Source organism: Citrus sinensis, chromosome 4, assembly GCF_022201045.2.
Source record: "Citrus sinensis cultivar Valencia sweet orange chromosome 4, DVS_A1.0, whole genome shotgun sequence".
Taxonomy (NCBI): domain Eukaryota; kingdom Viridiplantae; phylum Streptophyta; class Magnoliopsida; order Sapindales; family Rutaceae; genus Citrus; species Citrus sinensis.
Genome location: NC_068559.1, coordinates 26,605,095 through 26,632,950, shown reverse-complemented (window position 1 = coordinate 26,632,950; position 27,856 = coordinate 26,605,095). Strand labels below are relative to the sequence as shown.

Sequence of the window (27,856 nt, the reverse complement as noted above, 5' to 3'; positions counted from 1 at the left end):
AATCTTACGAAAATGGAAGCATCTCCGTCGTGCACTTCTCTTTGGATGGAAATAGTCCTCCCAATGGAATTAAAATAATAATAGTCTTGCCTTTTTGCCTTTCCTGTACCCCGCCAAATTAAAATTTATTCTTTGCCCAACTTGCTTCAAGAAAACTAGAAAACACCTGTCCAAGCTTAAGCAAGACTAAAACAAAAAGCAGCTCGCAGCCTTGACCTTCAGTTTTCTGGTCCCTTCGAATTTGCCCTGGTCCGTGGGCACTTGATAAAACAATTTGCAAAGTCATCGACCGTATGCGCCAATCCAAACGACAGCTTATTTAGCAGCAGATAAAACAATTTTGCAGTACCAATTGTTCTTATAGTAGTATGCACCATGCAAGTTAACAGTGAAAGCATGTCCCGGCTTCTGATGCACATCCTCAAGAATAAAACGATAAAAAACCAATTCTTTCGGCAATATATAATTAACACGCCACACGAAACAGGTTGTATTCTAGCAATTACCTAACTCATAGATACTTGCAGTACAATGTTGTCTACAAGATTTTGCTAAGGAAGAATTTACTTTCTAGCAAAAGTATTTTCCACCGAACAGACACGGAGATATGAAAGCACTTGTCAAAAGAGGCGAGAACTTAAAGTGCAGACGCCATCACAGAAACGCAATGCGAAAAAAACAATTTCAAATATGAGTGGTGCACCAAATTAGTTTCAATTACAGATATCTAAACCGAGCCAAAAACCTTGGAGTACATGTATCCAACCAACAATTCTTCTATTACAATATAGTTGTAAAGATCCTAGGACCAAAACAACACAACAACCCAAACGTCTCAAACAAAAAGGGTTAAAAAGAAAAAAAAATAGATAATATTCACCCCTGCATCCAGAATTGCCAGTCCGCAAAAAGATCTTAACAGCTTCAGGCCTGCAATTTGAGCAAACAAGAAAATTCAGAACAGGCAAGCTTTAACACCAAAAAAAGGCATGAATAATACATGGATTCACTATCACAAAGTGCATATATAATCAGTTAAAATTTGTACCCCAAAAAGCAATCAAAATCAAAAGAAAGCAAAACTAAAACCTGGACAAAATAAAATTTGTATTCGTGTGATACTTTTTCATAGAACCAATCTAGCAAACTGGCCAAACGTCACAGGCCATATATAAAGAGCTGGGCATGCTAGAGGCTCAACTTCAAACATATCATATAATTGGGAAATTTCCAAGATAGCTCATCTTGGTTGTCACAGATTTTGTAGGAAATACTTGAAAAGGATGCATTCTCACCTTGTTAGCGATGTTGTTGGAGAGCCAATCCAGACCTTCATAAAGACCCTCACCAGAGGTTGCACAGGTGCTCTGGATGTACCTGGAAGAACAAAGAAGCATATAAAAGCCCATTATAAGCATGAGAACAGAGAAAATGAAAACAAAAATAACAGTAGTCAAAATCTTACCAGTGGCGCTGCCTGAGGGAGTGGAGGCCAAGCTTATCAGTAATCTCAGCAGCATTCATTGCATTTGGAAGATCCTGTTTGTTAGCAAATACAAGCAACACTGCATCTCGCAGCTCATCCTGAAACCAATGAGCTTAAGGTTAGCTTACTATGAGAATATTTGAATTTTTGAGCAAATACAAGCAACACTGAATCTCCCAGCTCATCCTGAAACCAATGAGCTTAAGTTTAGCTTACTATGAGAATATTTGAATTTAAAGTGAAAAGTGTTTCACTGCTTGCTTAGCTGGTAGATTCTTTTCGTGTTAATCAGGAGGGCCAGGGAAAGGGTAATAAAAAAAGGGGAAAAAAAGAAGTGAACAACATCAATAGCTAAGAACAAGATATTCACTATTCGCAGAAAACATATTTTCTATGATAGCACATAGTTTCTGACCATATGAAAGAGTATGGTAATTTGACAAGCTTCAAGTTTAGCCAAAATTTTCCGCCAAAACACCATAATTAAAAGGCATCGGCAAAGGAACCATAATAAATGTGGGCACTTGATTTACTAATTAATGGTGTTTTATTTGTGCCTTTTCACATGCATTTCATAAATCTGAAACAAAATGTTCAACCACTACACCACAGTGAAGTTTCTCTTCAGCTACATGAAGCACCACTGCATTCTAAACACGTAATAATAATAACAAGAAACAGAAAAAGTCCCAAAAATAAATTAACCAGCAACTAACATACCTCATTCAACATCCTATGCAATTCATCCCTTGCTTCTACAATACGGTCTCTGTCATTGCTGTCCACAACAAAAATGAGACCTTGAGTGTTCTGGAAATAATGCCTCCACAAGGGACGAATCTGTATGATAAAAAAAAACATCAGAGTTAAGCCATTGCTGAGTAAAAGGTCTCGCAAGTGAAGTCTTAATATGAATTTTAAAGAAATATGAAAGTCCAGTTCACAAACTTCACAACTTTCAAATAGCTACTAAACATTAAACAGTAAGAATTCTTGAAACACTTACCTTGTCCTGGCCACCAACATCCCACACAGTGAAACTGATGTTTTTATATTCAACGGTCTCCACATTAAACCCTGTAGATAAACGAACATTCAAACAATTACAACCTTGAATAGCTAAGTGAAATCACAAAATGATATGCTTAATTGTGCATGCATATCTTCTTAAACATGGAGAATCTGTTGGTGTATCCTTCAGCCGTCCATATTTCAATTGTTATGCACTCAGATTTCATGGTCCTCGGTATCTATAATTTTTACGGCCGTCTAAAAACACAAACTTCTGAAACCAATAAATCATATGGTAGTATTATGATAAATCTAATATTGAACCAAGAAAGAACACAACAATGTGCCACTGGGCTTCTTGCTTAGTGGTGGCATGAGTTCGAGCCCGTAAGGAGGGCCCCTTACAAATCCTATCCAAATTTTTGGAAAGGAGCAGATATACCTCCTCAAATATTAGGAGAAGTAGATGTATCTCCCTAAGTATAGTGGGAAAAAGTCAAGACTCTATTAGATGCAGATTCCCCAGGCATGCTCAGCAGACCACTTGGCTGCAGTATCAATGTATGTATTTTGACTCCTACCAGACCCAAGATTTGTAATATATCTGCAGATGTAACAAATTCAAAAAAGAAAACACACACACACACGCGCGCGCACTCGATGACAACAACATGCCTACCCCAAGATGACCCTTTTCTTTGTGATCTACCTTCTTCGAATGAAATTTATATTCAGTTACGGATGAATAACATAAATACGTCACAATCTTAAAAATTCAAGTTGAACCAAATTCAAAAATGAAAATAGGAAAAATAAAAATAAACAGAGGTAAAAGCAATCATTGAAAACCAAATATCAAGTTCTAGCAATGTAGAGAGCTCATGACACTGGTAAAGGTAAGTCCTAATTGCTTGGCTGGAAACTAATTGCCAAACATCCATTTGGCCAAATTCTGAACTTACGTAATCAAGAACCACAGAAGAAAGAAGAGGCCAGGAAATGTATTTTAAAGTTATCTGATGGAGCCATGATATAAGCACCTAGTAAATGATACAGTGGCGGCAATCTAAATCCCAATAAACTCCTACTCAAGCGAGAATAACAAGCTATTTAAGCAAAAACAGAAATAAGAAAATCAAGCAATTGAATAAACTAAATTGAGCTGAAAAGACTCACCAATGGTAGGAATTGTGGTGACAATCTCTCCAAGCTTGAGCTTGTACAAGATAGTGGTCTTACCAGCAGCATCAAGACCAACCATTAGAATTCGCATCTCTTTCTTGGCAAAGAGCCGGCTGAACAGCTTTGTGAAAGTCAGCCCCATTCTTCCAGCTGGGGATCACTATCTATCATAACATCAACGCATTAATCAATCAATAAATATCAAATTCGTCAAAAGAAAACTATAGCTATATCAAAACAAATTCGACATAATAAAATTGAAAAAAAAACCAATAAGCGCGTGATCTTAGAACAGGCAGATCCCGCGGCAAAATGAATGACGTCGGCTAAAACACTTCCGGGATCAACTTATTATCTGCGATATTCATATCGCTCAGCTAGATCTAAACGATTTAATCATGAGATCAACAGATCAACGTTGAAACCAAACAATTCAATCATTAGCTATAAATCTAATATAGAGAGTCCGAAATCGAATCATTAATCATAACAAGTCTCGAATTTCTCAGAATTTCAAAACGCTACTCCCATCACCCTTGAATTATGAAATACAATAACATGCAAAACAAAACCTCGAGAGCGAGCAACACAGAACTAGCTTAAGAGCTAAATTTATTCATAAATGGATCTGACAGAGTGATTAGGAATCTTGAAACCCGAGATTTGAATTTACCTTCAGAGAACGCGAGAGAGAGAGGGGAGGGGGGGGGGGTGTGGAGGACGAAGCTTATTAGCTTAACAACAACGCAGAAATATGTATATGGGGTTGAGAAATGTGAAGCCTAGAGATATATAAAGGAGGGAGCTGCGGCACCTGAATTGTTTAAAATAACGGAAATGCCCCTAGTTTCAGTGTAAATATTAATTGTAACCTACGTTATCAGGTCCAATAAATCGCTGCCACGTCGCTATAGTGAATTATGAGGGAGGTCTAGGCGGGAAACCTCATGGTAGATTTACTCTAGCAAGCCAATGGAAAAGTGCGACGTAATAGAAAAACGTTGCCAGTTGCCACTGTGACCATAAAGGTCGTTGATGGTTCAAATTCAAAGTCAATTTTGAGGAAAAGAGCAAAATAAATCAGAAAAATGGAAGGCGGAAGCAAAGCGAAGAAAAAGTTAAACCTGTCAACCATCAACCACAGAGGCCTAGCGTATAACATTTTGACCTTTTATTTTGTTTTCAAATAAAGATAAAAAAAAAGTGGGTGCGTAGTTTAAAAATTGTAATTATAAAATAAGATTAATAAATTATAAAAAATATAATTTTACAAATTTTTTATTATATAAATAATAAATCAAATTAACTTAACATCTAAACTATAATAATCAATATTTATTAAATATTTAATATTATAAAATTTAAATTATAATTATTTGACCTCAATAAATCTATTAATAGGGCCACTAACAGCATCTCAGAACCAACATTTTTCCACTGTTTGGGCTTTTCTTGACTGTCGAGATTTTGAAATCGCAAAATCTCCAACTGTTCAGGGGCCGTTCAGCATTGTTTTTGAGCTGGTGTTTCCATAAAATTAAATATGAGACTGAAAATGCAAGCTGGCTGCTAGACAAAGAGCTAAGGAAACAATAACGTCGCACATGTATATGTGAAATTAGCTTCTATGAAACTGTAAATTATTAAAAAAAAAAATTGAGTCTGGCGATGCTGAGATAATTGTTATTAGCTAAAAGTTTATCGGAATACAGATCAAATGATACAGCCAAGAATTATTATATACAAACATTTTACAACATTGTTAATGTTCTGTTCTACCGAAGGTGTCTTCTATCCTTCATACTCACTGTCAATCTGAAATGAGGAGAATACCGTCAATATGACATGAGGAGAAAGAAAAAAACCAGAATGCATGCATTCATGTATGTCATGTAGAATAGAGCTGTTTCCGGATGACAAGTGAAAATCCAAACAGAAACAGCACATCTAAAGAACAGAACCCAACATTATCAGGCTGTGCAAAAAAAGCTTAAACTAAACACCTAATTTGGTTCTGAGATCAGCGCCAGTATTGAGCCCACCGATGTATGGTCTCAACCATTTGAGGGAACAAAGCGCTAACACTCTCATTGATAAGATCCTGGAAGAAGTGTACACAGGCCTCATCGTCCAAGTCCAACCGAAACTTCTCTTGAAGCTATTGAAGGAGCACCAACACAAATCCCAGTCATATAAAAACACAAAGATGTGTAAACATGGATTACAAATGAAAAAGCGGATACCTTAAGGATGCCTTTCTCAGGATCAGAAGCTATGTCAGGAATGTTTGAACCCGCCATCAGATGAAACAGATTTAAAATAAGGTTACTAGATTTTCGGAGGATGTTGTATGCTTCACAACAGTAGGACTTGAACCTTGTATAGTATTGGCTGCAAGGAACGAGTAAGCCACTTATGAAATGTCAATTAATGACCATACATACGCGCGCGCGCGCAAAGAGAGAGAGAGACACACACACACACACGCACACGCACATAGAAATATTATCCAGAAAAAAGGACTTAAAAGAGAAGTTATCTTTTAGACACAGAGAGAGAGAGAGAGAGAGAGAGAGAGGGGGGGGGGGGGGGGCGGGAAACCTTTCCGCTCCTCCCATAGCCTCAACCATTTCTTTGCACAGCTTCATTGGAGGGGGAAATGGCTTGGGATCTCGCCCAAGAATATAACCAAAATCCACATGGAAAAGACGCCCATCATCCCTAAGAAGAAGGTTGTCTAGGTGCCTGCCTTTCAGAAATTCAGTTCAGCTTGAAAAATTCAGAGAAAGCCCTATGCAATAGGGAATTAGAAAACCAGACACCACATAAAGCAGAAAATCATCCCTAAAATGGGAATGTGACATGAAGCAGATACTAATCCCTCAAATAAGAATGTGACAGTCTGGGGACATAAGAGCTTAGACACAACATTTGACATCCATGAATCGCAACATTGTGCATAGTATAGGCTAAATTGACAGATACTACTGACTAAAATACCTAAAATTAGGCAAGTTTAGTTACAAAGAGATGTAAACAACCACATATGTACACATTTTGCTTAGAAGAAAAAGGAGACATTTCAGAAACTACTAACGAAAGTTTTTTATTTGATTCATTCAGTGTCACCCATAGCCTAGAGGAATGAAGTTCAGATATGCTTCTGTCCTCAATAATCAAATGATAATAATAATAATAATAATAATAATAATAATAATAATAATAATGAGAAGAAGAATAGCATGGCTCATATGTGTGCAAAATTTAAGAACTTTGGCCTTCATTGCATCCCCACTTCCCCGTGAAAATGTAAAATATAATTGCTAATAAACATGGTATGCAGAAATTTAGATAACAGCAACAAACAAATCCAAATTTTACCTGTCTCCGATGCCCAGTATATATGTGATAACAGAGTAGCCAGCACAGCTTTTTATAAATGTTTCCAGACAGGTAGCTGTAATCCCAAAAGGTCCGTGCTCATCAGGATGAAACTTCTGCAAATAGCTTATAATGCTACGATGCTCGGAGAGAATCTGGATGCGGAAACAAATGGCTAACTAATCATTTCTGTATATTTCAAAAACTAGATAAAGTTATCCTGTTCATTACTATGACTGCAATTGTGACAATAGATTGGAACAGGAAAAATAGACTAAAATTCCTGAAAGCAAAACCAGTAAGTAAGGAATAGGAGAAAATGAATGCAAAATATTGAATATGGTTATGGATCAGCTTTACAGCACATTCAATAACTCATTTCACATTGACTATCCTCATGATAGAACTTAAAAATGCTCTCTTTCCATAAACCACAAAACAACAAAAATTCTATTAAAATTTTACTGATCTCAGCAGATCAACAGCACAACAAATATTAATAGACTGACTAAAGATTTCAATTGGGTTCTCATGCAAAGGCCCCACTTTGTATTTACATTGATTTATCACGCTACAATAATGTTTGTAATGATTTGTCAATCGATCATTTATGCAAAAAAAAAAAAAAAAGAACAGAAATTGTATGCAGTAATGCACTTTTCCAATCAAGGAAGCCATCATTCAAATGACATAATACCTGTGCTAAAGAACGAGATGGTATGAACTCCAACAAGCCCTCATCTTGTCCAGTTGCAAGCACATTATATGGAGTTAAGTGCAAGTCAAGATTTTCCAGCTTGAGCAAACGATCCATGAGTGACACCATTTGTACCACCTATAGCAACCACACATGGAGGATATGACCAATTTCAAAGATTTACCACCTTCTGTGCAACATAGATAAACACTTTCTTTGGAGGGAATAAAAAAATGAAAGGAGAAAGGGATGGGAGAATGAAAGGAGAAGGGGAAGGAAAAAGTGTAAGGATGGTTGTTGATTTTGTTCTAGGCAGTAGAGAAATGTAACAATTTACCAATTGATCTTGACGAATATCATCACCCTTCTTAAAAATCATCTTGCAAGTTCCACCACTAGCCGTTCTAAAAGTCAAACGCAAAGGATGCAATGCACTTTTGAATATAGATGACTCTGATGGCACAATCCCAGTGATGAGAATGTTTGGAGCCAATGGTGATCGTATTGGCTGAAAAGACAACATAAGGAAAATGGAAAAGCCACTTTAGTATTAGAAATGAACAGACAACTTAAGAGAAAAATTTAGCCTTAAATAATTATTAAGTGCTTAATTGACAAGAAAGTTCAAATAAGAAACTACCTCTTCAAAATAAGTAAGTTCACTAAGGAGACCAGAAAGAAGCTGTCTAAGTTTTTCAATTTTCTTCTGGGTATTGCCTCGTACATTTCCAACATCTCTCATTATAGAACACAATTGAGCAGTCAGTTCAGTCTGACGCACCAAGCTCTGCCACAATTTATATCCATCTTCTCCATCCACACCAGGTGTCAACTGTTACACGGAAGATGTGATCACTAAACTGTAGAATTAAAATTCAATACCAATCATATTTTTATTTATATGATTCCGCCATCCAGATGAGTCTAGATGCTAGCCGTAATTGTGGGACAGAAATGCAACAAAAGAAAAACATAAGTAAACAAACACCCATTTCCTTCAAGATTGTCCAAGGATCTCAATAGTTTTTAAAGAGCAAATAGAAAAACAAGAAAAATATCAAATGCCAAAGTTTTCTAAAGAGTTGAAATTTATCTTTGAAATTCGGATGAAAAGACACACATCCGGTAAAAGTCTTTGGCATCAATGTATACCACAATATACAACTGTTTAAGCAATAAATAATTAAGAAATCAAACCTTCATCATACTTTCTTCCAATATCTCATGTGTAGAATAAAACCGTTTGGCATGTACAGGATCATGAAACTCCACAGAAACATACCACCGGAGAAAGCTAGCCAACTCAATATTGTGTGATGCTGTAAAAGTTCAGAAACTATCAGATTAATTGAACAATAGATAAAATGCAACCTAAACGATGTAAAGACGAATGCATGCGTGCATGTGCACACACACACACACAAAATATTGAAGCTCGTAAAGTGCCTACACCGCTGTACAAGAAACTGAGAAAGGCGAGATTTATCAGAGCGCTCAAACCGAAGAGCCTGAACCAGTTGCAGTAAGTAACACTGGAGTTCATCATCATCAGCTCTTTCCAGAATACAAACAGCATAAGCACGAACCTGTTGAAAAGGGATTACAATCAAACATTATTCAATCTTTTATGATAGAGCAATTCTTTCTATAGAGGACATAAAAAATGGTTTTGCAGGAGTAACTATTCACCCTTAACTAACTTCTTCCCAAATAAAGATCCCAGAGCTATATAAAGCAATTTTTTGCATACATTAAAATAAAGGAAGCAGCAAAAACACCAAATTTATCTTTAGAATAAACCTACCTCTTCACTTTCAAAGACAGGAGAAAGAAGCTCCAATGCATCACAGACATCAATCATTTCCCACCTACCCATGAGTTCTAGTGCTTGCTTTGCTTCCTGCAATTGCACTAGCATAGCAATCTTCAGAAATAACAATTATTGAGCAACAATATTAAGTATAAATTAGATTAAGCAAGACAATTCAACCACAAAAAGATGGCTTATCAAAAATGAAAATGTAAAACAACTATCACAAGCATCGCTTCAGGTTAAACTTAGAAAATAGATCTACTAATGAGTTGTTATGCTAAATCCCAATTAATAGGACCATAAGCTAATAGTTATAAGAAAAACAAGAACAGACTATGGACCTGAACATCACTCCATTCGACACTTCGGAGAAACTTTGTAAGAGCCCTCTTCTCAGACATTAATGAGAATCGGAATTTCCAAAGGAGCTGTTTTTCATCTCCACTCAAAGTCCTTGTCGGTGGATATTTTAGAATTCGTTGTATTGACCTTAAAATCAAGAAGTAGGCATAATGATATAGTTCTCAAGCCTAAAAAACCAATCAATCAAAAGAATAGAACAATAACAATACACACACACGCACAGAGAAAACACTTTGTTAAAGAATCCTAAGCTTACTTCCGTTCAGCATTGCTTGGTTTAAGGTCCCTGTCAATAATGCCACGGGTTAAACTCCTCGCCAGCTTTAGTTGCTTGTGCTCAGAGGGATTTATCTTTCCCACTTCTGGGTCCCACACAATTACAAGTTCATTGGTTGAAGTTATAGGAGCTGGTAATAAGAAATTTGCTCCCGAATCCTACATGTAAAACAAAAGAAAATTGACACCACAAATAATATTTTGGTCAGCAACATGAAATTAATTTGAATTACCCTAATTTGTGCATAACTAACAATTCCTATCAACATAGTCAAAATAAACATCTAACATAATGAGCCGAGACCAAATGAAAAGACAAAGATCATTTTTTTTTATCCAGCATCGGAATCCAACTTTTGAACTAGCAGAGATCCAACAATCACCCATGATACTTAAACTGAGTTAAGCTACAAAAAATGACTAGATACATCGGGTCAGCCCAAGACATGAATTCATATCACTATTATAGATGGTTTTTGGTCTGCACTTCCATTGAAATATTTTATACATAAATAGCCAACTTATTAAGTCGTGAGGGGAAAGAATCACTACGAAAGAACTCAGATCCATAGTATAACTCCTACATGAAGAAAGAAAACAAGTAAATTTCAACAGCAACCTGCCAAGACCACACACCGTTTGTTGAGTTTCATAGTTAACTCGTATAATGACCATATAAGATTTCAGGAGCAAACAAAAACCCAGTAAATAGAGAAGAAAAAATATTAGCAAAGAAAATCAAACTTATGCTGCTATACGAACCAAAAAAAAATTGTATGATTGCAGATGGTGACTACCTGAAAGACAACTCGGTGTTCTAACCTACCAAAATCAACAACCAGGTATAAATAAGAATTGCCATTTCGAAAGTTTTCTTGCTCTTTGATTTTCTCCAAAGCTTTGAATGTGAGACGGTCTAGCCAATCAACACGCTGAATCTGTTCCCTTTCATACTTATTTATAAGCTTTTCCAAACGCTCCAACTCCCCCCGCTCATTCTTAGGGACCTATTGAGGGTGAAACAGCGTATGGATCAGCAAACCAGCAATGTCAATAAAAAAAATTAAGGTGAAACCTTTAACATAATAAACTTCTTTATTGATTGACAATTGGGAACCTTTCCAGGCGTAGAGGTAGGCAATGATCCATCAGCCTCTTTCCCCGGCCAAAGCCTAAGTTTTTGCTTCCCAGTTTTGAGTTGCATTTTGCTATTAAAGAGAAGTATGGTAGTCCCGCCAACCAATCTCTCATCTTTCCCACATGAAACATCCCAAACCTGAATTTAGGTCATGAAGGACAAATAATTTCTCAGCTCCTAGGTTTTGAAAAGTGTCACCGTTAGAGCAAATAACTGCAATTGCTAACTCACAGTTAAAGCAAGTTGTGAATGTGCAGTTAAGTCCCGATATTTAGTACTCAATGTAATAGGCTCATTCCAGCAATACATTGGTCCCATAGATTCCAACCTTGTACCAAAAAGAAAGATTAATATATGGGAATATTGCACCAATTCTTCTTTATTAATTGCCTACGAAAACTTAAAATTCAAGTATGAAAGAAATCATAAGTTGTTAAACCTCGTTCTCATTGGAAGGCCAAATGGCGCACCATCAATGTACAATGCACACTCAACATATAGCTCCGGTCTTCTCTCCTCTGTGGTGGAATTAATTCCAGAACGATCATTGACTTCAGTGTCAAACATTACAGCATTATTAGAAAATTGCCACCTCACGTAAAAGTCCTCAATTCAAAAAAATAAAAAAAGAGTATTCGTCACTAATTACTCCAAAAATTGCACAAAAAAGAGTATTCGTCACTAATTACTCCAAAAATTGCACTAATAGTCCGCTCAAGGCTTAATTGAGACAATTTCGCAGCAACGTTGCGCTAGTGCAAAAAATTAAGCCAATAAAAGAAGTTAAAGAGCTTATTTTAGTCTAATTAAGCGGAAACTAAAAGTGATACCTGAATTGGGGGACTTTATGGAAGGCAAAGTTCCTTCCAATCTGTCGACGCGAAATTTTACAGGAAGATTGATGTCGCAAGACAAGAAGAATCTGAACTCGTTTCCGCTCATCGCTTCTTTTTGGCTTTCACGAGCTGCGAATTATCATAATCTAGGGTTTCTCTAATGGATTGTTAAATGTTAAGAGTGTTGATAATCGCGCTAAAGTTTCAGGCGAGTTGGCGTGGAAAACACACAAACTCAGACGATGAAGATGAACCGGTATTGCATTATTTTCCAAAAACAATAAAAAATTGGATGAACTGGTGTTTATTTATTTATTTATTTTTGATGAGACGAACTGGTATTTATAGTGCAGGGAAAGGAGGAATACAGGTGGAGATTTAAATAGAAGTGCCACGTTGGCCTGTAGAGTTGGGCCTAGTCCTACAAATTCGTTGACTACTTGACTGATCTGATCTGTCTTCTTGATACGAGTAAATTAATCAAGGGCGAAATGCCACGATCTCACTTTCACAAAGGTAGTGTTTTTTTTGTTGGAGTAGGAGTGTGGAGTGTAGATTTCTCCCACTTTAATATTTACTTATCTTAAAAAAAGAGGAGTGAGAATGGAAATTCGTGGATCTCACTCAATTTTAGAGTGGACAGTGGGATTCCCACTCCCCCCGCTTCCCATTTTATCCTTATAATTAAAATTAAAATTAAAATAAATAAATAATATCATATTTATTAAAAATAATAATTATATCATATTTATTTTATTAAATTTAATAAAATAAATAAATATTATATTTAAATTAATAATATTAAACATTAATTTTAATAAATATTAATTATTTATTTAATTAATAATAATAAATATTTTATTCTAAAAAAATATTAATTTTGTACTATATTATCAATAATAATATTTCATTTGTGTTGCTATTATTAATAATTTTTATTCACATAATTTAAATTAAAATTAATAAAAAATTATGATTTACATAATTAAGAATATTAGTAATTATTATTAATTTATAAATATAATAAAATATTTATTTTATTTTCTAAATATGTTTTTTATTAATTTTTTAATTACAAATTATAATTCTGTACATAAGGATAAAATTATAATTTAAAATAATTTACTCCCAATCCAAGGCAAAGTAAACAAGTAATTGGAATTCTGATTGACAATCTATACTTTCATTTAGTTTAAGTAAATACCCTATTTCCACTCCCACTCCACACTCCTAATCCAAGGATTCCCACTCCTCAGGATTCCCACTCTAATCCAAAAAGTAAATGCAGCATAAATTGCTAATGATGGCTCTGACTCTGAGCAATCAAAATTTTTTCATACTGTTGGTGTTGATAGAAGCCATGAATTGAAAGCACTGTAAGCTCGTCAGGATAGGGATTGGATTGATCTCACATGTCAAATTGAAGCTCTTAGCTGAACTAAAGTTTCTAAAATCTTTTATTCAGAGGTTGGTTGGTCTCTTTGACAACTGAAAACGTGCAACTAACAAGAAGAATCAGGTCTGCATCCCACAAATAAAATACAAATACAACGTTTTATCTCAAATTATCCCCCTCCATTATTTTTTGATCTTTAAGAAGAGAGAATGGTCACAGAAGCAGCACCTGCCGGAAAAGTTTATGTTGTTGGTTAAAATTAAGCTAAGAGACAGCAAGCGCTAAGGTCGTCGAGGAAATTTCAAGAAGTCTGGGCGTCTGCGTTCCACAAATGCTGTCTTCCCTTCACTACCTTCCTCGGTGCCATAAAATATGAGGGTGGCATCACCGCCAAGTGTCTACATGCAGAATAAAAAAGCAAATAAGCAATGCAGTTTAGTATACATGCATTGCAATTTTCTTCATAAAGTGTGATTCGGACATCATTCACGGGTTCTACAACCGTCAATAGATTGCAAACCATGAAGACACTATACTTATTTATGAACAGAACATACCTGGAGTCCAGCATGGCCATCATCAACTGCATTGAGAGCTGATTTGAGCACTCTAATAGCAGTCGGACTGTTTCTTAGGATCTCTCGACTCCATTTAATTGTTTCTTGCTCTAACTTCTCTAGCTGAAAAATAGGAAAACCAGAAAAGTGACAGCAAGGGGAAAAGAGGGGAAGCAAGAGGATTCTAGTGAGCTTGGCATTTTGTTAAGGACATGAGGTACGCTACAAACAAACTCACTGGTACAACAGTGTTCACAAGTCCCATTTTCTCTGCCTCCTCAGCAGTGTAAAACCTTGCTAAAAACCACATTTCACGTGCTTTTTTAGGCCCCACCTGTGAAATCAAGAATCACTTGTATTGACTTTCCCAGAAGTGAATACTAAAAGATATGGAAGGTAGTAAAGTATCAAGCATACCAAAGACATTGTTGTACGGTGCTTACCAAACGTGACATGATGGAGCTTCCATAACCTGCATCAAAGCTTCCAACCTGCCTTACGCAGAGAAAGATGAGTGTTTGAAATAGGAATATTATAAAGAGCAGTTAACCAGGAACTCATAAATAGAAAAATATGGCATTGCTAGTGACCAGTTTCCTGCAAACCTTGATATGTTCGATCAATTCTGGCACACCGTTTCAAGTTAAAAATAAAAATAAACACCAAGAGAATGAGGTAAGAGAGATAGATAAGCACCTTAGGACCAGTTTGCCCGAAAATTGCGTTATCTGCTGCAATAGTAAGATCACAAACCATGTGCAGCACATGTCCTCCTCCAACAGCATAACCTGCAACCTGGTTTGGAATAGATGATAAGACATACACCAAGCAAAATGAATAAACAATTTTAAACCAATCATACTCTTATAGACTTGAGTCTCTGTCAAGGAAACTGTAACCCAAAGCACATGTATCTTCAGACTACTTAGAGTTCAATGCTCTACCAATTTAAGCATTATTTCCAACATCTTTTATTCACACACGACCTTCCAACAGAGAATCCATGAGATCATCTACATGCAGAATTAAGGAAGGTGTACCATTGCGATTACTGGTTTGGGAAGACGCCGAATCTGAACCTGCATCAAGATAAGAGATGAAGTAATATAAATGAACAATTAAGAGCACAAGTATATATGCATATGCAGCTGAAGATGGTTCCAGTGGAGATCAATCACAAATAACTGCGGAAAGGCTGAATATTACTAATCATTTGGCATTGCAATAACATTCAAATAGGAATGATGAGTAAGGGCCAGCAAAGGAAAAGAGTCCAAGGGAAAGCTTCCACCAAATTTTGGTTCAGAATAAGGTTTTATAGGTAGCAAGCACATGTTCCTATAAGTAAGCCTTTCAGGGGTACACTGTAAACACAGTACCTGCAAATCTAAGACATTAAGGCGGCCAAAATTTTCATAATCGGCATAACCATCTCTGGTTCTCAATGCTTGGTCACCACCACTACAAAATGCCTCAGTTCCCTACAACAACATGTTGCAAATAAAAAAGATGTCAATACAAACCATCCATAAAAAAATATTTAAAAGTAGAATGTCATTCTGTACTATGCCCTCATTGATATCTGGAAGGCATATAAAAAAAACTCAAAAGTTTACTTGTCAAATAAGGAGAGGGCCAATAGTTCCAATTTCCAAAGGCATTCATTTTCTGGTGTAAGCATTTGAAAATGTTATCGTAAGGAAAAATTCATCTAAGTCTATACAGAGTAATAGACGAACCATTAATGCAAAAATACAAAGGAATCAAGGATAAAGACAAAAAAAATAAATAGAGACCTTTCAGCATTAACTATGAGCATGGACATCGCACCTACTAGGTGACAAAAAAAATGATGCAGAGGTATGTTTGGAGACTAATGTAGGCAGGTGGCCCTAACCCCTAAACAATAAAAATGCATTATGGATCATAAGCGAAGATTTCATGTGAATAAATTCAAGGATAGCAAACAATAAAAGAATTGCAGGCCATGGAAATCTGGGAGCACATGTCCTGCATCTATATCTATATATATACCTTCCCGGTAAGAATAATGACTCCCACGGAACTATCATCTCTAGCATCATTAAACGCGCGAATGAGCTCCTTAACTGTATGTGGCCGAAACGCGTTTCTTCTGTCCGGCCTATTAATCGTAATCTAAATTACACAATCAACCCCAAAAATTTTAAAAAAAAAAGTGAAATTAATTGATAAGCAAAATTTTCTGTGACTGCATACGCGTTAAGTCTCAAGTAACTGATGGACTACCTTAGTAGTATTAGTAGTAACTTGCCTTGGCAATACCTTCACCGACAGCTTTTTCATAAATAATGTCGGTGAATTCCGTGCCAGACTCATCACATGCAATTCTCCAAACGACATCGTGGCTTGGCACTTCACCGTGTATCCGGTGATAGCTATCATTCATCGAGGCATTATTTAACCCGATGAAACCGCTATTCGAATCCGAACTGATGACCGGAACAAGATGGTTGGCAACAGCGGTCATTCTTCTCCTCGCGGAATCAATTTGCGGCGCCATTGGAGTTTGGAAGGTCAGTGAGAAGCTCTTCACTCTGACTAATGCTTTAATAGATTTGCATGCAAAATTTAATTTGAATATTTAAGCTTTCAAATGGTACAGAGGGATCCTTTTGAACATGTAAGAGACGAATATCGTTATTTTGACTTAAAGAGTGCAGCCTTTAGATAAGATAAGGCGGACCTAACGGTTGTGTTCGCGCACGTACATGAACCGTTAACTTTGAGTGATGACTGAAACGGTGCGTTTGGTGGAAGCGTGAAGCGAAACTACTGTATTATTATGTTTGCCATTGTCCATTATGCTTAAAATTTATTACAAGTGATTCTTTGTTATTTCGAAATCAACAAAAAAAAAAACAGGCGGAAAATTTTTTTATTAAGTTTTTAATTAAATTTTTATAGACATGGAACTCTATTAAGATCCTCAGTAATTTTTCTTTTCCAACAAAAAAAAAATCTATAGTAAAATTAATTAGTTAGACGTATAATTTGAATTTTATTCAATATATGAAAAAAATGAGATGAGTTTATTATGGACTTCTTGAAGTGAGCTTCCATACCCCTCTCTGTTGAATATGAAATACTACACTGTAAGGTAGCGTTTACTTTTTGGCTTGAATTGAGAATTTTAGGATTGGGAGTGTGGAGTGAGAGTGGGAGTAGGTTGTTTACTTATATTGAAATGGAAGTATGGAATAGAGATTATAATTCAATTTATGTGTTTACTTTATCTTAAATTGAAAGTAAATAGTTTTAAATTACCATTTACCCTTATTTAAAGAATTATAGTTTTTAATTACAAAGTTAATAAAAAATATATTTAATGAATAAATATTTATTTTATTATATTTGTAAATTTTTAATAATATTAATATCCTTAATTATGTACATCACAATTTTTTATTAATTTTAATTATATAAATTAAAAATTATTGATAAGAGCAATATAAATGAAACATTTTTACTATTAACATAGTACGAAACTAATATTTTCTTAGAATCAATTATTTATTATTAATATTAAATAAAAATAATATTATATTTTTAAATAAAGATAGTATAAGATAATATTATTAATTCTCTATTAATATAATAATATTATTTTTAAGTAATATAAACTTAGAATTAATGTAAATTATTATTTAGTTAAATATAATAATATTATTAAATAAATATTATTTTATTTATTTTATTTTATTAAATATTAAATTTAATTAAAAATGGTATAAAAGAGAGTGGTGAGAGTCTCACTCCCACTCTCCACTCAAAAAATGAGTGGGGCCCACAGAGTAAGATCCCTTCTTAAATGATTGAAGTAAACACTAAAGTGAGAGGAATCCACACTCCTCGCTCCCACTTCAAAAATTAAACACAGCATAATGAGATTGAGTTACGCTATTGGTACCCCTCTATTTCTCTTATAAAATCTCTATTCGTCTGTATATATAATTTTATTCTCTATATTTTAAATTGTATTAAAATTTTAAATTTATCTAATTAAGCCTATCTATTGTTTTGTTCTCTTTTTTTTCCATCACATTTTTTTAAATATAAAAAAATTTACAAATAAAAAAAGAAATCAATTAAAAGAGTAAACAATTTGATTAAAAATAAATTTTATTCACTTACTTATAATTTATTTTCGAAGATAATAATTTTGTGAAGTTTTTATAAATTATTGACTTTACGGTCATATTAGGAGACAACCAAATTACGTGCCTATTTTATTTTATTTTTTCGAAATTAAATTACTCTCATATTGCTGCGTTTATTTTTTAGATTGGAGTGGGAATCATGAGGAGTGAAAATCCTTGGATTAGGAGTGTGCAGTGGGAGTGAGAGTATGGTGTTTACTTAAACTAAATGAAAATATGAATTGTCAATCAGAATCCCAATTATTTGTTTACTTTATCTTAGATTGGGAGTAAATTATTTTAAATTATAATTTTATCCTTATGTAAAGAATTATAGTTTGTAATTAAAAATTAATAAAAAATATATTTGGAAAATAAAATAAATATTTTATTATATTTATAAATTAATAATATTCTTAATTATGTAAATCATAATTTTTTATTAATTTTAATTTAAATTATGTGGATAAAAATTATTAATAATAGCAACACAAATGAAACATTATTATTGATAATATAGTACAAAATTAATATTTTTTTAGAATAAAATATTTATTATTATTAAATAAATAATTAATTAATATTTATTCAAATTAATCTTTAATATTATTAATTTAAATATAATATTTATTTATTTTTATTTTATTAAATTTAATAAAATAAATATGTTATAATTATTACTTTTAATAAATATGATATAATTTATTTTATTAAATTTTATTTATTTATTTTAATTATGAGGGTAAAAAAGAAAGAGAGGGAGTGGATTTCCACTTCTACCTCCCCTCATGAGAGTGGGAATTCCACTCCCCACTAAAAAATTAGATAAAACTCACGGAATGAGAATCCCACTCCCCCATTAAAAATAATAAATAAATACTAGAACGAAAAAAATTCACACTCCACACTCCACACTCCACCTCCACACTCCAAAAAATAAACGCTACCTTCAGATTTCGCCTAGGCCCATCAATAACATTTGCGCATTACCAGTATTATCGTGTAAAAGACTAATTAAAATTAAAAATCCTCGGTTGCGCAGCGACTGCGACGCTATTAATCATTAATGCCGGCGAAACCAGCGGATACTCGTCTGTTTGCATTGTATCTGCATGAAGAGGACCAGACCCCTAGTCCTGACTCATGATCAAGCGTTTGGACTGTGGAAGCGTCTGAAGCAGGCCTCTCTGTGGAGTGGCCAGGTGAGAGTTATATGTTTCACTTTATTCAATTTTTTTTTTTTTTCAAATTTGTTATTCCTGAAGATTGAAAACATTTTCTCTGTTTTGAATTTATTATTTGGTTCTCTGCCTCTGGATGTGGTAGCTCACCTGTAAGCTCCCTTTGATCCTCTAGCCATGTTGTTATTACTCTTCATACTTCATTTATGCTTACGTCGGTTTTCGGCCATCCGATCAATCTGATAATTAGGATATTTCCATTGATGGGGATAGTGTAACTTGGATATTTAAATTGTAGAGAAAAGATGATGATTTTTGAAATTACATGGTTCACAGATAAAGAGATTTATTTATAGCAAATGAAGCACTCGTATATTAGCTCACAATCGGACAATCAAGACAATCAGCACAGCATAGCAATCAAGGCCGATATCAATACTGGTATATACCCACCCTCACACAATGAAAACCAATCTATTGAAGGAAGAATTCCTATAAGCTAAGAGCTGCCTAAATTAATATACACATTCGCATTCGTAACCTAATGAACTAACGGTGTGATAGGGGTCAGCAAATCGTGCCTACCACTCAAATGGATACACCAGAAGTCACCTTAGGCTGAGGTTAAAAACATGCATCTGGATTGGACTGAGGCCTGTCGCTTGGTGGTTTGCCTGTCTGTAATCAAGCGATCAGGGGCTGAGTTGGTGTGGTTGACTCACCAAATGTCTGCCCGTCAGTCACCTTAGGCTGAGCTTAAAAACATGCATCTGGACTGGACTGAGGCCTATTGCTTGGTCGTTTGCCCTTCTGTAAACAAGCAATCGGGGGGTGAGTTGGAGTGGTTGACTCACCAAATGCCTGCCAGCAGTAGGGATCATACATGTGGTAGCGTTCTTGCACTGGTTTTAGCTCTATAACAGATAGAGTTACATCTACACATGGAAGGCTGTCACTGCAGGCAAAGTGTACTGGTTTTACTGTGTATGTCCCTTTAACTCTTTCATAGGTGATTCCTGATAGAGCCACAGCTGATGTTTGGTTCTTGCATGTACTTTTGTCACAATAGAATTGGTCAATCACAATTGGAAGTTGGACCTCAGAAACTTGAATGTTTGAGAAAAGTACCCCCTGCACAGAACCTGATCCACCCTGCAGATGTGAAATTTCAAATTGTGAGAAAACTGTGCTTGTACACTTCAAGTATAGGAAAAACTCTAGAGTTAGCAAAATGACTTGGAGATGTTATCCAATGAAGGAGATGGGAAAGGAAATTAAGTTATTGGAATTCTGCATGTGATCAATGCTCCAAAAAATAGTTAGATTTTGTAGCAAACAGAGAACACATCTCTAACTCTTTCAGATTCTTTAAAAATTTGTTGCAAATCTTGCAATTATGTCTAGAAGTGCTCGGAAAATTTTTTTAAATGACTTTAAATAAGATGGTGAAAATCTTGTTGACTTATTACTATGTTTCTGCCCTTCTTGATGATTTAAATCTTAATCCTTTATATAAGAAATCACTGCAAGTCACTAAATTTGCTCTGTTTTTGTATGTGATTGTTAATCTATCTCATCACTCTACCTCAGTTTTGATCACAATATGGGTAGCCTTTTACATTCATTGTTTTTTTATTAAGTTAGTTCTATTCTGAATTATAACATTGGGTTCCAGATGGTATCATTACCTGCCAAGTCTTGATTCTGACACCATTCATTGTGTTATGCATCATGACATCTCGGACAGTAATGTTTGAGACACATGCTTTGGTGTTATCTTTTCCCAGACTTCCAATGCTGATTCCATGTCCTGGACCACAGTTCACATTATGTACGTATACATTTGAGCATCCAGTCTGAATAGAAACACAGTCGTCTCCTGTAAAAGTCATCACATTTTAAAAGCTTAGTATCAATGCAACATATGTACCTGTTTCAACATTAGTCATTTATATCAAAGAAATCAGCTTTGATTTAACTTAAAGCTAATTTTCAATCCTGCCTACCGTGTACCCTATTTATATGTTAAACTAAACCTCCGGTTTTTAATAAGCACTCGACTCAATATTAAAATCTTCATTCAGTGTAGGACCAGATATCTGGATCTTTTTACATTCATTTCTATGTCATATCCCTTCTAGTTGGGCCTTCATTTTCAGTCAACAAGGCAAAGAAGATGGACAGAAGATTATGTAGCAAAGTGAAGACAAATGCAAGTTGAAAAGATACAACAAACGATGTGTTTTTTGTTGCCTGTGGGGTTCAAAACCTCATCCTAAATTGGTCCATCCCTTGACAAGTTCAGGTATGTCAGGCGTTGAATAACTAATGGTTGAAAGTTTTCGGAATTTTGAAGTTTGCTTCTTGCCATGTGCTGGAGAATAAGGCTACGAGGTCTGGATAAGATTGTCAGTGAATTTTAAGGAACCTGCATCAAGGCATGTCCCTTACGCAACACCCTCTTTCTTTGATTTCTGTTGGGTAAGTGGATATGACAATGCTGTCAAGTGTTCCATGTTAACCTCAATTTGACCCTGCAGGTCTTCTTGTTTGTTGAGATTCAAGCTTGACCCGCAGCTCATCATGTGTGGTTAAATTTGGTTTATATGGCAACATTATTCATTTACGAGCAATGTAATTACCGCATGCAAGATTGGAAGTATGAATTAGCACATCCTTGGAGTTTTGCAGGTGAATTCCATCTGTGTTGGGACTATCACCAGGCGATGAAACGCTCACATCATGTACCACAACTCCAATGCAATTATCAAACTTGAGGTGGCATTGCGGACTGTTTTGAATTGTTATTCCGGTAACTGTAACATTAAAACTCCCGTAGAACCTCAAAGCCTGTTACATAACAATACATGATGTTAGAGGACTGCATAGCCATGAATTTCAATTTGAATTTTTGCAATGATTAAGTGGTCATTACTGTTGGCTTGATGCTTGGCATTTTCCCAGATAGTTCACTTCTTATCTGCCACAGAATTTGAAGGAGAAACAAGAATAGTTGCCGATAATCAAAATTCGAATCACAGGGAAAAATTAACAAACTGATGAAGGTAACTAAATTACCGGCGTTGGTGGCTTGTCTGGTAATGTGTTGTTGTGTAATGGGATGATGAGCTTTGATTCATCATCTATAGGATCATCATACGGATAGTCTTGCCACCATACTGAGCCTCTTCCGTCAATGATACCTTTTCCCTGAATTGTAATTCCTTTCAGCTTTGTGAAATCGAGCCACCATAACAATCCTTTACCCCAATCTTTGGAACCTGTAGGAGCAATTATTGTTCCATCCAGCTGACAACGATTTTAAAATTTCATTAGAAAGTTCCTTAACCGATAATATGTATCCTTTAAATTTTCCATCCTGTTGTTCCATAGATTTTACCTGAAATATAATGTTTGCTTGGCAGTATGGGCCAGAGAATGACATGGGTCCTACTAGGAATACGGATTCTGCAGGAACCACCATAATTGATGCTTCGACTTTACAAGCAGCTGCCCACGCAGCTTCAAATGCCTGCATCAAGTTCAATCGTGTGATTGAATTGTAATTTTCTAGGGCCACCTACTTTTACTGGAGTTAGTTTTGAAAAAGTAAAAATGCAGTAACAATAACTATATTCATAGGATAACAGTTGGTGTTGGTTGTGAGCTGAAAAAACTGTCAGCAATTATTGACGGAATCGTGACCGAACTGCCACAACGAGAGTCCTTTTTCTTTTTTGGAGAGGGCCCACGCTGTTGGTTCTGTTGTCGTTTTCATTGTATTTATTGCTGTTATTTATTTTCATGGACGTATATTTACCTCAGCTTTACTCCAATAGCATTGCGACACCCGAAGCAGGGCCGCAGTCCTATTAACTCCATTTGTTACCATTAAAGAGAGATTAAAAAAATTAGCATGATTTAAAATTAGTGATTTTGAGCATAATGTTTTTCAGTAACACTAAAAAGTAGAATCTTATTGCATCACTTGTCAATTGCTTTTGCTTTATAACAAATAATATGCCGGGATATTATCATTTGAAAACGTTAAGGTTTTAGAAGAATGAGAATTAATTAATGTGGCTCTGCCATTCGTGAAAATTAAGTTTTTTTTGAATGAAAAAGAAAGAAAATCACGTTTCTTATGGATGCAACGATTGAGAAGAATGACAAAAAATGAAATCCCATGTCACCTAATTAGCGAGTGTTGTTTAGAGTTTATAAAGCACAAAGAAATCCTCAAGACCGGGCTATTATGTTTGAAAAGAGTCATCCATATATATATATATATATATATAATAACAAGTGGCATTGAACGTAAATGAATTACCTTAGTGTCATCACTAACTCCATTACCCTTAGCGCCAAAATCCTTCACGTTAAAGACAGAGGAATGGTGGCTCGGTGGTGGAACATCGTATACAGGCTTAGTAGGCACCGCCGGAGCCAAAGGAGGAGACTTGTTATGAGACGGCGCCTTTGGTTTGGGCTTCGGTTTTGGTTTTGGTTTGCCATTGTGATAATTGTGGTGACCGCCTTTTCGATGGGTATTTCCTTTATTATTCTTCTTGGACAAAGAAACAGAGTTGCTGCTTCTGCCGTGCCTCCAATGCCTCCCTCTTCTTGCATTGCAGGTCTCAAAACTTGCAGACCAGACAAGAAATGCAATCAAGAATAAGAATGCTAGGCTTCTGAAACTCAACCCTCTCATCGTTCTTAGAGAAAGAGATAGCTAGAAAGAGAAGCAGAGAGCGAGAGAGAGAAAGACAGAGCTTGAACTGTAATTTTAATTAGTGAGCCAAGAAAAGTTAAGTCTCTTTATATAGGGAGAGCAATGAGCCTCATGAGAGTTAACAGTTATCATTGAAGATCGCTTTAAATAATGCAAAGGCTTTTATGTTTCATATTTCTCATAATTCTCTCCCGTATTCTGCATTTTTAATCATTTCATATATACCCCTTAATGTGAATTCTTGTTGGAATTAAATTTATCTCGTCTACAGCAACTATAGGTCCCATTTTTGCCACATGTTAAAAACTTCGCTGCATGTGACTCGCCCCAGTTGTTTAAACAAACAAGTTTCGAATTCGCCAATCAATATTTTTATCAAAATATTCCAAAGCCATGTATACTATACAAACCGTGGCAAGCCAAAGCAACCATACATTTTGTATGCTCTATCGAATTTTCTTGCTTCTTCCAGTTTACTCGCAACAATTATGTCATGTATTTTGTAAAATGCCAGGTACTTAAGTTAGTTATTGATACTTGCTTACTTAGCTATAAAATGGTAAGAGATTAGAAACTGAAATTTTGTATTTTACAAAATTAATGCAGTCTAGTTTTATGCATCTATTTGAATGGATGCAAATTACAGCGCAAGATATAGATGGGTGAAAATCATGATACTGAAAAGTTGCTTGGCTGTTACCTCGTGCCCACAATTTTATGAGTTGGGTGTAAATATTTTAATGAACATGTAATATATGGAAAAGCCAAAAAGGAACACGTGAGTGGGTCTATATCGTGTCAAGGGGCACTGATTATAACAGCTCTTTATGGTCACATGCGACGTTCACGGGCTTAAAGTTCTGTGCTTTGTCTTCACAACAACCCGTAACCATGGCTTGCAAATTCTGGAGGGTGTCTCTTCTTCCGTGAAATCTTTTCCAATTTCAAAATGACCCGACAAATTTAAGAAACAGTACTGAAATCTGAGATAGAGAGAGGTAAATAGTAGCCCAAAACAAACTGTTTCTAAGAGAAGCTCTATGTGTATATGTATTAAAAACATGTGAAGAAACTCAGAACGTACTGCTGATCAAAATCAGACCCCAAAAAAAGGTACGGCTGATAATAATGAAAAATAAAAAATAAATAAATGCGCCCATAGTTTTGAGACGTTTAATTTGATGGGCAATGTTGTTAATAATTTGTTTTGGCGAATGGCAGTTAAGAGAAGTACAACTGTACAAATAGGCAAGTAGATGGTGTACAAGCTAACAATAAATTAGTTCACACTGATTTGACCCCAAAAAAAAAAAAAAAGCTTCTCTTGGAGTCACATGCTTAATCCCTGTGAAGAGAACAAGCTTTTAAAAAGACAAATAATATAACAGCAAGAAGAGAAAAGGAGAGATTGCGATTTGCGATAAATCATTGCACAAACAGGCTCCTGCTGCGATAGGATCGTATCACCATAAGCTTCGTTAGATCCATTTTCTTAAGAAATTTTCACCTAAAATTTTGATATGACCCCCCCGTGATTAAAGGACCATATATACGGAGAAATAGACGGACTCCACTTCATTATTTGATAATCGAGAGAGAATTGAAGTTAACCCCATAATATTTTTATGGAGGCTCGAACCCTTATTCTCAACATTATAAATGCAAGGGTTCTCCCACTGGACCAAAAGCCTATTGGTATAACCCCAGGAAACTTGAGTGTGTAACAAAGAATTTTAAAGGTTTTCAACAGAGGGAGTGTGAGGGCGTTGTACCAAAATAAATGTAGCAGCCCACACATCTAGCTCATACTCAAAAGTTCATGATTGCCTCAAGTCTCCTCATCATGTATAAATCAAGTTTTGTAACTAATCATATTGTCAGATGATAAGGTAGTGTGGATTCACCCATGCATAAGTTAATCTGGTTCGGATATATACCACATAAACGCTCATATACAACTTATACCCAAGTGACAACTAACATAAGAGTTAAGAATTAATGGCCTCAAGCTTATATTATTAGCTCAGTAACTATTTGCAACAAATATAAAATATTTTTCATATCACAGGAGACGTTGCATTAACATTTAATATTTTAAGTATGTGGTAAATGGTGGTTCTTCATATATATGTCCCAAAATAAAATTTACAGAAACAACAAGATAGTGTTGGTTCAGGAACTATAACTCACTTTCATGAGCCAGCAAAGTTTATCTTGCAGTCTTTGACCTCTTGCTCTAGTCACTTTCCCTCTAGAATTCGCCATGACACATCCCCTTCTCATTCATGTGCTAGGCTGCAGTGCTTGCCTTGCCAAATTTATGATATTTCCGAATCCCACACGAAAATATAACCAATAATATTAGAAATCTCAATCGTTGAGTCTCAACTAAAGTCCCAACTGATTTGCATGCTTTAATATTTCAGTAAGAAAAATATGTACAAAACTGACGACATAAAAGGCCACACATCTCACATAAAGTCGTTATATAATTGAATTAATCGACTTATGAATCACAAACATTTATTTGTTAAATTTAAAGTCCCAGTAATAATTTAATTAGGCACAGTTAAATAATTTGTTAATTGTAATTGCAGTCTTTGGTGAGACAAGCATACATATATATTAATTATGTGCATGATATGGACTTTATATAGATTAGGTGAAGTTGGGGGAGTAGTAGTAGGACCTTCGAAGCCGTCTTTTTGTGAAGCTCGTGAACTTCGAATCTTCTCGTGAACTCCATTAGGGTTGGGGTTCTTAACTTCTTATTAATTTCTTCTCTTCTGTCTCTCTTTCTCTCTCTCTCTCTCTCTCTGCTCCATTATTATTGACTTATTATTATTATTATTATTCACTTTTGTGATTCATTTTTCTGCCACCAACCAAGGCATCAACATTCATGTTTTCTTTTAACTTATCAACATGTGCAGCTTCAACAGCCCGCGTCAAATTGATAAAGTGGGAATTATTTCATTCTTTTTAGGGTTTCATGTACAAGTTCTAAATAGAGAAGTTTCCCACAAACTTTATGCACTCATTTGATTATTATAACTACATGCAAGACGATCAAATTTAATGTGATTTCCTCTTAAAGAATTAATTAATGTTAAACTATGATATCGGTTGGATTTTTGTCATATTCGTTGTCTTCATTTCCTCATCATTACCTTGCGATTAAATCAAATCTTTCGCTGTATATAGATTGACTGTTCAATCAAGCAGCGAAAGCATTACATCATTCATGATCTCATTATATTTTACAATTGGATTAATTATGTCAGTTAATTAAAGCTAATTTTTAACGGAGAAAAGAAATAAAAGAATGAAGTGATTATTTTACTTCGATTCCAACTTAATTTGCGGTTGTGCTTAGTTGTTCTTCTGGCTGCTAACACCCAACATATTCAGATTTTAGAGAATAAATTAAGTTCAACAATAAATTTATTAAATGATTAATCATACACATGAAATCAACATTAGTGCTTCTAAATTAATTAGACAAGGCACACGTTTGAGTACTTTTTATGTCCTTTAAACCCAAATTGGCAAATCTTGTCGAGTTTTAGATAATACTTTAAAATATTATTATATAATCAGCAATCGGGAATTATTGTGTATTTTTTACT

At 35.0% G+C, this 27,856-nt stretch overlaps 4 protein-coding genes and 1 long non-coding RNA gene across 11 annotated transcripts; 1 reads left to right on the top strand and 4 right to left on the bottom strand.

Annotated features, from left to right (window-relative positions):
* Positions 1-659: 659 nt before the first annotated feature.
* On the bottom strand, positions 660-4,500 carry LOC102620093 (ADP-ribosylation factor 2). Of its 2 annotated transcripts, none has more exons than XM_006483814.4 (7): positions 4,353-4,500; positions 3,674-3,843; positions 2,493-2,563; positions 2,207-2,326; positions 1,466-1,584; positions 1,296-1,377; positions 660-930 (listed from the first exon to the last, which is right to left on the bottom strand). In XM_006483814.4, the coding sequence occupies exons 2-7, from the start codon at positions 3,819-3,821 to the stop codon at positions 925-927; spliced, it is 546 nt and encodes a 181-aa protein (XP_006483877.1). In that variant the 5' UTR covers positions 3,822-3,843; positions 4,353-4,500; the 3' UTR covers positions 660-924. The 2 variants fall into 2 exon arrangements, with proteins under 2 accessions (XP_006483877.1, XP_006483876.1); XM_006483813.4 differs by having other exon boundaries at positions 3,674-3,839; positions 4,353-4,477.
* Positions 4,501-5,342: 842 nt separating this feature from the next.
* LOC102620738 (phosphatidylinositol 3-kinase, nodule isoform) lies at positions 5,343-12,530 on the bottom strand. 3 transcript variants are annotated; one of them, XM_052440273.1, is made up of 18 exons: positions 12,178-12,529; positions 11,787-11,898; positions 11,579-11,675; positions 11,327-11,485; positions 11,007-11,216; positions 10,190-10,368; positions 9,912-10,059; positions 9,562-9,657; positions 9,208-9,343; positions 8,955-9,076; positions 8,398-8,589; positions 8,095-8,265; positions 7,758-7,895; positions 7,061-7,215; positions 6,281-6,424; positions 5,923-6,070; positions 5,683-5,837; positions 5,343-5,494 (listed from the first exon to the last, which is right to left on the bottom strand). In XM_052440273.1, exons 1-17 carry the CDS (start codon positions 12,287-12,289, stop codon positions 5,700-5,702), a joined length of 2,457 nt encoding a protein of 818 aa, XP_052296233.1. In that variant the 5' UTR covers positions 12,290-12,529; the 3' UTR covers positions 5,343-5,494; positions 5,683-5,699. The 3 variants fall into 3 exon arrangements, with proteins under 3 accessions (XP_052296233.1, XP_052296234.1, XP_052296232.1); XM_052440274.1 differs by having other exon boundaries at positions 5,343-5,837; positions 11,787-11,953; positions 12,178-12,530; XM_052440272.1 differs by having other exon boundaries at positions 5,343-5,837.
* A 1,087-nt stretch (positions 12,531-13,617) lies between these two features.
* Positions 13,618-16,853, bottom strand: LOC102621209 (1,4-dihydroxy-2-naphthoyl-CoA synthase, peroxisomal). 3 transcript variants are annotated; one of them, XM_006483818.4, is made up of 9 exons: positions 16,430-16,853; positions 16,171-16,293; positions 15,516-15,617; positions 15,177-15,215; positions 14,833-14,931; positions 14,580-14,627; positions 14,375-14,470; positions 14,137-14,259; positions 13,618-13,977 (listed from the first exon to the last, which is right to left on the bottom strand). In XM_006483818.4, the coding sequence occupies exons 1-9, from the start codon at positions 16,676-16,678 to the stop codon at positions 13,861-13,863; spliced, it is 996 nt and encodes a 331-aa protein (XP_006483881.1). In that variant the 5' UTR covers positions 16,679-16,853; the 3' UTR covers positions 13,618-13,860. The 3 variants fall into 3 exon arrangements, with proteins under 3 accessions (XP_006483881.1, XP_024957319.2, XP_006483882.1); XM_025101551.2 differs by having other exon boundaries at positions 16,171-16,279; positions 16,430-16,576; XM_006483819.4 differs by having other exon boundaries at positions 16,405-16,572.
* Positions 16,854-19,224: 2,371 nt separating this feature from the next.
* Positions 19,225-23,069, top strand: LOC102622172 (uncharacterized). Of its 2 annotated transcripts, none has more exons than XR_008054256.1 (3): positions 19,225-19,516; positions 19,832-22,560; positions 22,921-23,069. It is a non-coding gene; the product is annotated as an uncharacterized LOC102622172 (long non-coding RNA). The 2 variants fall into 2 exon arrangements; XR_008054257.1 differs by having other exon boundaries at positions 19,641-22,560.
* Positions 19,825-24,371, bottom strand: LOC102621883 (polygalacturonase At1g48100). Its single transcript, XM_006483821.3, has 7 exons — positions 23,826-24,371; positions 22,896-23,027; positions 22,574-22,804; positions 22,431-22,475; positions 22,138-22,345; positions 21,184-21,374; positions 19,825-20,647 (listed from the first exon to the last, which is right to left on the bottom strand). The coding sequence occupies exons 1-7, from the start codon at positions 24,204-24,206 to the stop codon at positions 20,252-20,254; spliced, it is 1,584 nt and encodes a 527-aa protein (XP_006483884.1). The 5' UTR covers positions 24,207-24,371; the 3' UTR covers positions 19,825-20,251.
* Positions 24,372-27,856: the final 3,485 nt, after the last annotated feature.

Coding starts and splice junctions, on each gene's coding strand:
- LOC102620093 (XM_006483814.4), bottom strand. CDS start 3,821: ATGGGGCTGACTTTCACAAAGCTGTTCAGCCGGCTCTTTGCCAAGAAA. Junction 2,327..2,492: donor ATGTTGGTGGCCAGGACAAG/GTAAGTGTTTCA, acceptor TTTATCATACAG/ATTCGTCCCTTGTGGAGGCA. Junction 1,378..1,465: donor TCCCTCAGGCAGCGCCACTG/GTAAGATTTTGA, acceptor TTGTTCTTCCAG/GTACATCCAGAGCACCTGTG.
- LOC102620738 (XM_052440272.1), bottom strand. CDS start 12,289: ATGAGCGGAAACGAGTTCAGATTCTTCTTGTCTTGCGACATCAATCTT. Junction 11,899..12,177: donor CATAAAGTCCCCCAATTCAG/GTATCACTTTTA, acceptor TTGACACTGAAG/TCAATGATCGTTCTGGAATT. Junction 10,060..10,189: donor CCAAGCAATGCTGAACGGAA/GTAAGCTTAGGA, acceptor CTTGATTTTAAG/GTCAATACAACGAATTCTAA.
- LOC102621883 (XM_006483821.3), bottom strand. CDS start 24,206: ATGAGAGGGTTGAGTTTCAGAAGCCTAGCATTCTTATTCTTGATTGCA. Junction 22,346..22,430: donor TGCCAAGCATCAAGCCAACA/GTAATGACCACT, acceptor GTTATGTAACAG/GCTTTGAGGTTCTACGGGAG. Junction 20,648..21,183: donor TCAGAATCAAGACTTGGCAG/GTAATGATACCA, acceptor TCACATCTGCAG/GGTGGATCAGGTTCTGTGCA.
- LOC102621209 (XM_006483818.4), bottom strand. CDS start 16,678: ATGGCGCCGCAAATTGATTCCGCGAGGAGAAGAATGACCGCTGTTGCC. Junction 15,618..16,170: donor TCATTATTCTTACCGGGAAG/GTATATATATAG, acceptor ATGTTGTTGTAG/GGAACTGAGGCATTTTGTAG. Junction 14,260..14,374: donor TTGTGAACACTGTTGTACCA/GTGAGTTTGTTT, acceptor CCTATTTTTCAG/CTAGAGAAGTTAGAGCAAGA.